The 11,924-nt window shown below is 31.1% G+C and overlaps 1 protein-coding gene across 1 annotated transcript in view; it reads left to right on the forward strand.

Moving 5' to 3' along the window:
- LOC129806303 (zinc finger protein 771-like) overlaps positions 1-11,413 on the forward strand; it is a 50,886-nt gene extending 39,473 nt beyond the window's left edge. The window contains exon 8 of the mRNA XM_055854776.1: positions 5,683-11,413. Within this exon, the coding sequence (XP_055710751.1) occupies positions 5,683-5,885 (203 nt within the window). The 3' untranslated portion in view covers positions 5,886-11,413. The remainder of the gene's footprint in view (positions 1-5,682) is intronic.
- The last annotated feature ends 511 nt before the right edge of the window (positions 11,414-11,924 follow it).

An 11,924-nucleotide genomic window follows, 5' to 3' on the forward strand; every position in this document is an offset into this window, starting at 1 on the left:
TATATTATCTATTTCATAATTCACGATCTTATTTATTTGATTTTTTTTAATTAAAAATGACCATTTGGAACATGTGTTGAATTATGCGGTTCTCCCCTAATTATAAACATACTAAAGACGACAAAGATTTGCAAAAAAAATTTAATATTTAATTAGGAAACTAATAAAAATTACTAAATAGATTTTCTATTTAGTAGATTGCTTGAAACGACGAATATTTTTTGTTAATAAAGAAATAGGGAGAAGTGGGGCTGCTTAGAAGAGCTATGGAGCTAAATTGTTTTACGATCTTTTCACATATTTTTAAATGAAGCTGTGCCTGAATTTTTTTTTATTCAGTACCACAATTGTTTCGTAGAGTTAAATTACATTACGTTAAAGCAAAGTTACCCTTATAACTATGCGAAAAAATCGTATATCGATATAGCCCCACTGCTCAAAGTAGCCCCACCTCCTCCTACATATTTTATCGTATAAGAAAATTCTAAAGGTTTAATTAATATTGAACTTGATTTTAAACAATATTAATTTAATAGGGGAAAGCGCGCTACCTTCAGACAACTCAAGAAAAGTTTAGTTAAATGGAATTCATTTTATTTGAAATGACTAAAGAAAAATTACAATCCTTTCGGGACAAATAGTTAAGGATATGAGTTGTATAAAATCGGGTAATTTGCATATGATGTGTTATACCATACTGAAGGGCTAAAAAAATCTACAGGTCACTGGTTACAGGAAATGTGAGATAAGTTTGAATACATAAAGAGAAATTTTTCGCTTTTAGAATATAATTTTTGAGAGCAATGCATTTACAAATGAAAATATAAACGAGAGTGAAATATTTTTCTATATTAGGTTTGGTGATAGTTTTGAGTTTGGGAAGTCATAACTCTGGAGATCCGCTCCTATTTGTCCTAGGCCGATCTTGTGTGGAAGAACCCCCTTACCACCGGTCGCTAAAGTGACCCATCCTCCCTCCGGAAATTAATGTAAAATGTAGTAGTGAAGTTAATTAAAAGTCCACAATTTTTCCGTACAAAAGTGGACAAAAAAGAGACTTTCTTATTTTTAGATAATTCCGCAAGGTGGCTGAGATACATCCTGTTCGAATTTCGAAGTGCTCAAGTGTCAAAATGTGACGGTCTTCTTATTGTTGTGAGGAATAAAATAGGACAACGACGCTTACTGTTCTTGTCCCATTACTTAATCACTTCATAATCACTGAGTAAATCTTTTGCGAGCTTTTTATTGTGATATTTGATAAATTTTCCCCAGCTTGTTCGAAAATTTAGTATGAAGATTCGAAATTGAATTTGAATTTTTCGATCATCAACGACTTTTTGTGCAAATAATGTTCCATTTACCTTTTATCCGAGACACTATTGGAGAATCAAAATCTACTTGTGTTTAGGCTCAGTAACTCTTTTGTCAGCTTTTTAGTGTGATATTTGATAAATTTTCTTCGCCTTGTTCGAAAATTTAGTATGAAAATTCTAAATTGTATTTGAATTCTTCGAACTTCAACGACTTTTTGTGCAAATAGAGTTCCATTTACCTTTTATCCCAGACACTATTGGAGAATCAAAATCTACTTCTGTTTGGGCTCTATAGGAATTTTGAGTCTAAATTCACGAGCATAACCAGAAAAGTTATTAACTGGTTGCTGATCAATATTTTATATAAAGATAATTTTGCCTCACAGCTTAAAAGAAGGGAAAGTGTCTCAGATCAAAACAAAATGGATTGTTGTACGAGAAAATTGGTTTTGTCCATAGCTAAATTTCTGACTAACCAGGCAATAGACAAACGAAATAGACAGTAACTAGCTGTGACTGATTACGTTCGGGAATTAACCTGGGAGATCACCTAGCTGTCTTTCGGTCGTGAGCCAAATGAGGGTGGTTGCGAGCGGATGAAAGGTTTTACCCCATACCCCCTAGAATCGTGTAACAAAATATATTGCAATGGATCAGACGCAATAAGAAACATAAGAAAAAAACTCAAGTGGTACGAAACTTGCGTCTGATGAATGAAATTTTAAGATCCAAGTTCCGAAGCCTCTCGTTTCTCGTCTAAATTTACGACTTTTTCGCAAAAACCTATACAGCAGTTTATTGAGAAATACACAGAACGCATTGCAACAGACAAAATGCAATAATTTTTAGAATTGTTTTATCACTGGATTTGGCTTCATTTTTTTTAGACCTCTGAAGAAGATTGAGCATTGGACAGAGTCCAAAACCATCATCCTAGATTATATGTAGATGTAATATGCAAATATTGCGTGATAGATCGATCACAGTCACACGACATTATTTTCTATTGCCTTTTTATATCCCTTCTTTCTGAAGCATTTTAAATCTCAAACTCTTCTTATTTTCATTCACTGTTTTTACTGTTTATTTTTTTTGTTTATTATATTTGATGGTGGCTCGGACATATGCATACAGTCAAACTTGAACACTGCATGGCATGATCACAGATATTTTATTATAAAATGTACCCATTCCATTGGAAATCTAACTATATGTATGTATAATATGTGGTGTAATGGAATATAAAAGAAGGCAGAAAACAGGATGTGAACCGGTTACTGATCTTACGGTCATAAAGCAATAATCATCTCATCAACCTGAAGTAAGAAAGAATGAATTTAAAATGATCTCGGCGCGCTTCTGTGCAAAGAAGAAATTTAGCCATCAGGCGATAGTATCTTCACCATGAATGAATTGCAATATGGGAAACTCTGCTCCTCGCACACACACATCCGCACACACTTGATTTTGTTCAATAAATAAATTTATATATATCTCAGAGAGAGCCATTTCATCAATTACCAAAAGCACTATATTCAAATTAGAATCGAACTATTCAGAGATGCATCTTTGATCTTGTTTTTACACAGAAAGGTAGCTCTTCTCAATATTTTCATCCCCCATCAGAGTTCCATTTAAGAAATATTTAAAATAAATAAATTCATAATATAATATTTAATACAATCTAATCATCAATTTAGTTCATTTGCATTTTTGTGAAAGGTGAAGAACACTTTCTGAAAAGAATTTTATGTCATCGAATGTTTTTTGGAGAAACATAAAACTGCCAAGTTTGCTATCAAAAATTTAGCTTCTGAACTCCATAAGCCTATCAGTTTTCACACCAAAGGAAATAAAAATTAGTTGAATCAATTTAAAGTTTTATATTAATTAATTAAAGAATGGAGAAGCTATTTTTAAACAGGTGGAACGGAGATGACGATTAGAAAAAAACAATTTTAATAGTTTAATATTTATATTAGCTCCAGCAGAATGAACAGTATTTTTGTGAAAATTCAAATTTAGTTAGGCAGTAAGCAAATTTGGTCATTAAAAACTCAAAATGGGTTAATTCAATCAAATTTAATGGCTTCGGCACACATTTTAGATTAGAAAAATTTCATGAAATCAAAATTCACATCCCTTTCTCTCTCAAACGTTTTGCATATGTATATATCTCTTTCTTTCGTACTCTGAATTGAGCTAAATTTAATGTCTTATGATGTCTAAAAGAAGAAGAAGAGTGCGAAAGAGTAGGACAGATATATGCAGCAAGTGTGAGAAAGAAAGGGATGCGAATTTCGACTTTACAAACTTTTCGTGATTTAAAAGGTGTACTGGAGCCATAAAAACTTAATTTTGTTTAATAATGCTTCCGGCACACCTTTTAGATCGGTAAAATTTCATGAAAACAAAATTCCTTTTCTTTCTCAAAAGATTTGCATAGATCTGTTCCACTTTTTCGGTTTCAAAATTGAGCTGAACTAAATTTAATTTGCTGTGATGTGAAAAAGAAGAAGAAGAGAGGGAGAAAGTTTGATAGACAACTGCAAAACTTTTAAAAAGAAAGGGATATGAATTTTGATCTTGTGAAATTTTCCTGATCTAAAAGTTATGCCAAAGCCATAAAAAACTGATTTTGGTCAATAATAAAATGAAATGTAATCAGTACACGGAGAAAAAGTATGACTGCTGAGACTGACTAGAATCGGTGTAAAATTAACAAGTATTCAGTATGATCTTGATTAACTATATTAATTTTTGATTTAATTTTACTTTATTTTCGGTTATGCGGAAAAGTTCCTTAATTTTTTTTGGTGACTCCCAAACTTTTTTTCAAATTGAAAAACTAACAGATTCTGTTATTTTATGTCAAATGCACAATAACTTTTATTTAGTAAACGTGCTTTTGAAATTTCAATGAGAGTGAGTGAGATCTAGATCTAGTCATCTCACTCATTCTCATGGCAAATTTTTTTAAACATGTTTACAAACAAAAGTTATTGAGTGCTGGTCATTATTCTTCGTTTTAATTTTCTACTTTATCATTTCCTTCATATCATAGGTATCATCTTTCTTTGTCATAGATATTGGGAAATAACTCGCATATGATGCATATGATACACTGAACATGTTTTCACGAAACACTGTTATGCATTTGATTTTCCTTATGAATTTGGCCAAGAAAAAATCATCTTGACTGAAGTATATTGTTAAATTGAAAACATTAAAGCATATAATTCAGTCGAGATAATATTTCAGATCAAAAAGGAGTAATAGGTACATAGATAACCCCTGAGTTAACTCAGTTCGGTGATAGAATTGTTTTAACTTTACAAGTCTTTCTTAGTGCTGAAAAATTAATTTTATCATTGATTTAGAATTATCGAAACCGTGAAATCATGGAAGTTTTTTGGTAGCAGAGAAAATAAATTCTCCCTCTGTTCCGAAAAAGTCTTACACTTTTCATATAAATTATATTAGTAAACGTACGACTTTTTTCGGAACGGGGTGAGTATTAGTATGTTTTTCTAATCCAATCACTAGATGTTAGTTCAATTAACTTAAATGAAATCCATTCACTGACCGAAATTTAAGCGTTTTTGAATAAAATACGATTTTAGTGGATTTTTTTCGCTATTCTACTGACAGAATTGGAATTTTTACTGCCCATAATCGAACTTATTACCAACCGAACTAGAGTTTTTATTTACTAAAAAGAAGAGACAAATTTCAGAGACATTATCACGATTTTCACCACTGAGGAAGGCGCGTTGTAGCGCCGAAAGCTTTGGCAAATATATTCGTGTTTTTCCTGTTCTGAAAGGATAAACAACCCTGATGCAACCGGAGGGAGTTTTATCTTTCTATTTCCCATATCATTTCTCACGTCAGACGAATAGCAATACTATCAATTGATTTAAAAAAAAAACAAAAATATTTATAATTTTTGAAAGATGCTTCATAACCGTTAGACTTTTCTTTAAATATGAATAATTTATGTTTGTATTAAAAATTTATGTTACTTATTTATATTATTTACTAACCGTATTTACTAAAATACTTCCCATTCTGCTGTAATTAATTTCATTATGGGCGTGGCATAAAATGCTATTTGTCCTTATGAATAAGATACGCCCTTTATGAGGTACATATGCATGCAAGAAGATAAAGATTCTTGAGTTATTCCTTGCATAAAAACTTTTTCTATATTTATGTCGATTGCTATAAAGTGCAATACTTTTGCAAAGATTGAAGAGCATTTGCTGCAATTGCCTTATACTTCACCATAAATTTTTATGTTACCTGTAATTTTTATTTTTGAAGAAAAAAAAATGAACGTGAAATTCTAAACTTTCAATTCAAGGCGATCCTCAAGAAGAATGTTTGAGCTGTGGTAAAGTGTACTTGCTATCATCAAATATCATACATCAGGGAATGTGTTCTAAATGCATCTCTAATTCATCTGGGGAATCTGGAGAACGACGCAGGGAGTCTAGAACAAGTATTTTTCGCTCATCGGGTGAATCTGGAACTGAAGATGAATCCATAAATGAAGATACTGAATAAGTATAAAAAATTGTGTACATGTAATTATGTTGTGTAACTAAAGTATTACCATTTCATTGAGTAAAATATGGAAGTTAATTTATCAAGTTAATTCTGTATTTAAAAAAAATAATTTTAAAACAATTTTCTCATAGTTGTAGAAGTAGTTTATTATTTTTGATTTTTTTTTCATTGGAAAAATACTTATTTTAAGGTGTCGTATCATATATAGTTATGTTTCATACAGTTATATCATTCATGGGCTTCACATGATATTGAAGTTCAATCTACGATGATGGGAGGAAGAACTTGACAATCATGTTGGTGTTTTTAAGCTATACATATATCTGTGCTCGTATTATTTGAATTTTAATTGATTCAGAAAATATAGTTCTAGCTCTATATGTATCTCATCTGTCAGTTTCATTTTTCATTTTACGCTTCAAAACATATAGATACACTTTTCAATCACTTTTTTGTGCAGCTTCAGTTTCTTGTGTAGATTCTGACGTCTTTTTTTCTGTAATTCTCCTTCGGAACCTTACGTTTTTATGACATTTTTTTTTAACTGTACATTTATTAATACAATCATGTGACAGAAGATTAAATACATGGAATTTATTTTTTTCACATAATTTAATAATTTGAAAACCTTAGATCAAACACTTTGATTGTGTCAATGAAATTCATCTTATATAATATCAATTAGACAAAATATTTGAGCAGTTCCCAAACTATGTATTGAAGAAAATAATGAGGGACATATGACACAAAATCCTCTAAAAATCTCGTATTTGATTTTTGGTTGAAATAAGAGCGATGTTTCTCATTCTTATCCCAAGATTTACTGTGAAGTTTGAGATGCTTGACAAACTTAACAGATGAAGGAAAAAAATTACCTGTTATGCTATAATTGATCATTTAATTCGACAGTTTATATCGAATTTCACGATTCTTAAGCTAATTTTCCTATTTTGTTGCACTACGGAAGAGCTGGGTTACATCGTCTTTTAGTTTCTTCTTAATTTTCCCAAGACTTTTCAATACACCTGAAATGTAGGCAAAACTAATTTCTTCATTTTGCGGTATTCAAATGGTCATGGCTCTGGTTTTATGAGACATAAGTTCATCTTCAATAGTGCGAATGAAAGGTCTTCAAAGAGCCAATAAATTTCTGTAACAAGTTAACTTTAATGGCTGTGTGGATATGGACAAAACGTCCTGAATAAAACCTCAAGCAAAGAAGAACAACACGTTAACTTTAAAAACTCATCACCAGAGGCGCTGTTGTTTACATACAGCAGCGCCTACATCAACAAAAATCAAATTTACCTTATTTGGAAATTAAAATCTCTCTAGTTCTGGTTTTACTTTACCGAACTTAATGATTTATGGTGAAAATGAAAGGTCTTCAAATTTCTAATCTTTCTCTAAAACAAGTTGACTTTCAAAATTCTTCATCAGTAACGCTGTAGTTGTCATATATCTGCCTATGAACATGGAAAAACAATTTGAATAAAAGTAAACTGATTTTTTGATGAGCTTAAATTAAAATTAAGTGCTATAAGGCAACCCTAATAATTATAGTCCAGCGCCCCTGGTGATGATGGAAACGACTGTATGGATCCGTTCAGTACACTGAGAAAAAATGGAGTGCGATTAACTTTTTTTCCTCGTAACTTTAACACTTTTTTGGTGTAAAAATATATCAGCATTTTTTAATGTTAATTTAATACCTTTTTAAGGGTAAAATTAACATGAAAAAGGGTAACTTTAACCCATAATACACCTAAAAAGCATAATATTTACACCGATTTCGGATCAATAATGCAGGGTAAAATAACATTTCCGGAATGTTATTTTAACTTTTTCGGATTTCTCTCAGTGTAATAACCTTCCGAAGATACAAAGTCACTACAAAGCCAAGCCAAACCTATTCGAAAATCTACTGGAAGCCTAAGTATTAAGTTCACGTATTCGCCGCTTTAGCGCGATTGTCCTGCCATTATTTTAATGAAATTCAACTTGCTCACTTTTGTGTAACTCGTCAATTTTGATCCTTTCGTTTTTAAAGGGTTAACGAGAAATATTTTGTTTTTTTGACTTCTGAGTAGTCGAGACTATCGCAAAGTTATTTTTCTTTTTCAAAAAAAAAAACAAAGATTTTCAAAAAACGGGTACGAGAGGCAAAATTTCCAAAATTTTTAAATGAAAATTTCAGAAAATATAGTTTAAATGTTGTCTTTTCATCTATTTAACAGTTTCAATTAAAAAAATGAAAAAATATATTTAAGAAAATATTCTATTTTTTAATTTTAGTTAACCCTTTATAAACCAATCATTTTCCCTTAAACTCAGATTATTTTTCAATAAATTGTTAGATATTCTGTTAGACAAAAATATTAAAAGCAAATGGCGATACTACAAAATGATTCTTAAAATTAAAAAAAAAATAATAAACAATTGCTTAAACTTTGAAATGAACAACTTTGAGTTTCTAAAGATAATGAATTATTATATTTGTTTCTGAGCAATGGCGTTTACACACTAGAAGCAATTTTCGTCTAAAATTACTTTAAAAAAAAAAACTGCAGTTCAAGCTCGATAGGGGAATTTTCTTAAAAAAAATCATTTTTAAAGAAAATGCTCCTAGTACAACCTAGAGCAGTGGCTCTCATTCATCCTTTAACTGATTTATTTGATTTAAGGTGAAGAACAATTCCAAAAGTGAAACTTTTCTCTGGGAAAAAATCTTGTCAAATATTCATTAAAAACAGAATGTTGAGAATAAAATCTTACAGAAGACCAAGAAATAAAAATCCAAAAAGAAAGACAGGAAAAAATGGGAAAAAGATCATTTTCACTTTGAAAGATTTAGGTTTGTACACTGAACTCTGCGTACGATGTAGCCCCGCTCTTCCATATATTGATTTATACTATTGAATATTCAATCATACTCAAAAATAATCCCTTCACACTATAATCACCCAACTTCTTCAGTATTCATATTTTTTACTTGTTAAATTGTAAGAAAAATAGGTGAGATTATTATGAATCTCACTGAGTACAACACAAATTAATTAAAATCTGCGCAATTTAAGTTTTTGATTTATTCAAGATGTCAAGTTATCAGAAACATCGATATTTTTCTCTTTTAATATTCCAAAATCAGTTTTATTTCAGAGCATCATTCTATTATTTAGTACAAAAATATCCTTATTCACAAGACTGCCTATGAAGTTTTCTTCGAGACTGATTTTCTTAGCGCATTACTTTATCGGAAAAACAAGTATTTTTGAAATAGAACTAAAATTCCCTACTTGGTCCTTTTGTGCACTTTCAAGTATATGGCTGTTTACAAATGATAACTTGACGTACTTGTATAACAAACTTTTAATTAGTGAACAATTTTTGAAAGCTATGATTTTATTTTTGTTAGTTTAAGTTTGCTCTCTATTTTGCCCCATAGTTAAAATTTTAAGAAATAATGTTTCTCTATTTTAATTGTTGGTGTAAGTTTATTGGATAGTTTTTATTAAATATTTATGTTCCACTTTTCTAGTCAAGTTATGCGAAATATTAAAAAAAAAATATGCAGGCACATTGAAATCATTGTATAGGATATATGGGAAGGCTGGACAAATTAAAAGAAAATACACGATAAGGCTATTATTCGGGATAAAAGAGCTATTAATGTTTTGGGAGTTCTAAAGAATGATACAATGGGAAAAGAAATTCAATATTGAACTTCATAAACTCCACCCAAAAATTATTTTAGGTCACGCCCCGCTATTATATATAAGATATATATCTTATAAGATAAGCCACTCCCACATGTGGGTGTGACTAAAAATCTTAAACACGTTGAAAAAGCATAATAGAAGCCACCAAATGCTTTTTCAAAGTTTCCAATTTTTCTGACGATTTATTACATGAAAATTGGCTTAATACATTTCATCTGTTAGATATAGGGCGAAGTGGGGCAGCTTTGAAATTTAATTGTACCGTATCATAATCTGATTTATCCTTCACAACTAGTTTATAGAACCCAATTATATCATGATAAGGTGCAGTTTCATTTAAAAATAGGAGAAAACCCTAATTTCAAATCTGCCCTAATTCAAAGGTGCCCCACTTCCTCCTACATCATTTTTACTCGAACCCACCGATTTTTATCTGCTGTTCTGTAAATTCTGAATGAATTCTTATATGTTCTTTTATCTTAATCCCCGCCCACTTATTCATTATCCCACCAAAAGCTACCAATGTTTACTCCTTTCTGTATAATTGATTAAGTGCAGAATGAATGCAAAAAATATGCTGCCACGTCCCACATATGCAAATATGTTGCAATGTCCCCATTCAAAGCGCCTAATTTTATTACTTTTCCCACAAAATTGATTGAAAAGGGAGCAGTGGTAAAAAAGGCCAAACCTCGAATTCTTTTAAGCCACGCCCACTTTTCTGCATTGTCTCCACCCAAATTCTCTAATTCCCTTTTTCCACTTTTAACAATTTCTCTGTTTCTCGTAAACTTTATTAAATCTTGCTAAATTTTCAATCGTATCCAATAATTCTGTATAAGACTACTATTTTTAAAATTCTTTTTCTTGAAATTTTTGAAAGTGGGAGGCAATGCGAAAAAATAATTTCAAAAGCGTTTTATATGAAGTTCCGGTCACTTGTTTGGATTGTCCTTATTCTGTTTTATTTTTGTAACGGATAAGACTGATGGAAATTGAACGAAGAAGGGAAAGTTTCAAATAAAAAGGATTTTCTTTCAAGCCCCGCCCAGTTGTTTAGCATTGACCTCTCTCAAAGCTTTTAGTTTTTGGAAAGTGAGAATTTAATTCTTATAATTGTAGAAAATGGTAAAGTTATCAAAAACATTCTGAGAAATATGTTCTAATTTTGTGCCTCATATAAACCCCTTTAAGGGCGTGGCTTATTGTTTTTTGGGCGGAGCCTTCAGGAAGAACAAGAAACGAATAAGTAATGGTACCTTGGCAGATATTGTTACATTTTATTAGACATTGAGAAAAAATCAACTTTGTCATATAGCCGTAACTCCTAAAAGGGGCGTGACCTAATTTATCGGTGGCTTATTTATGAAGCTCAGTACTACCTTGTTGTAAAAAAGCTATTTTTAAATAAAGAATTATGCTACTCTGTACTTATTCCAGTTTTCTCATCAGTTACATTGTATTCAGAATGAAAAATCTCGAACAACAAGGCTTTTATCCCGAATACCAATATTTTATTAGAAACCTATAGGAGATACAAAAGTGATGATATAAGATAAGGAACGATAAGAAGGATATTTAGAAAGACAAAGCACAAGTTTAAAGCTGAAAACGACAAATGTCGATAAAGTCTAGTAAACGAATTCAAACAGTTTTGTCCTTTTTTTCTCGTATTTCTTACAGTTTGTGTGAGATAATATCGTGCACTTGCCTTTGTCGGCCACCCAGTATATATAGGTATCTGATGGACATTGTTAAAATGACTTTAAAAAATATACAGCTTGAATTTCACATTCAATTTACAAATTCTGTGTTTTCTTATTCCACTACATATAAAATTTCACCATTTCAATTGCTTGATCTCGCGACAGCTGCACCAGGAGAAACCCATATTGTAATCCATCTTCTCCCCCTTTGCATTGGAGGTGGCTGCCCACCGCCAGTCTCCCAATTCCAAACGATGGGCCCCAGAGCAACAAACGAATTCGCCGACGGACTTTTTGGTATGATTTGCGAAACCCAATGTGGAAAAAAATCCAAAAAATAAATAAATAAAAGAATTGACTAAAAAGAAACAAACATGTTTGCCAGCTTCTGTTCTCACATTCTCTAACTCAAACCGTAATTTTCTACTACAGTGTTGTCCCTTGATATTTCAACAGGAAATGATGGATATTATATATTTGACGTAGACTGTTATTTAGGCATGTCACATCGCTCCCATGGAGATTTTTTTCTTCTTTTCCCCAAAAAATTCTCCTAAAACCAATTTGTACTAGGTCACTGTTTGAAGGAGAATTTATGAATACCAGTTCTT

The sequence above is a fragment of the Phlebotomus papatasi genome, chromosome 3, assembly GCF_024763615.1.
Source record: "Phlebotomus papatasi isolate M1 chromosome 3, Ppap_2.1, whole genome shotgun sequence".
Classification (NCBI taxonomy): Eukaryota; Metazoa; Arthropoda; class Insecta; order Diptera; family Psychodidae; genus Phlebotomus; species Phlebotomus papatasi.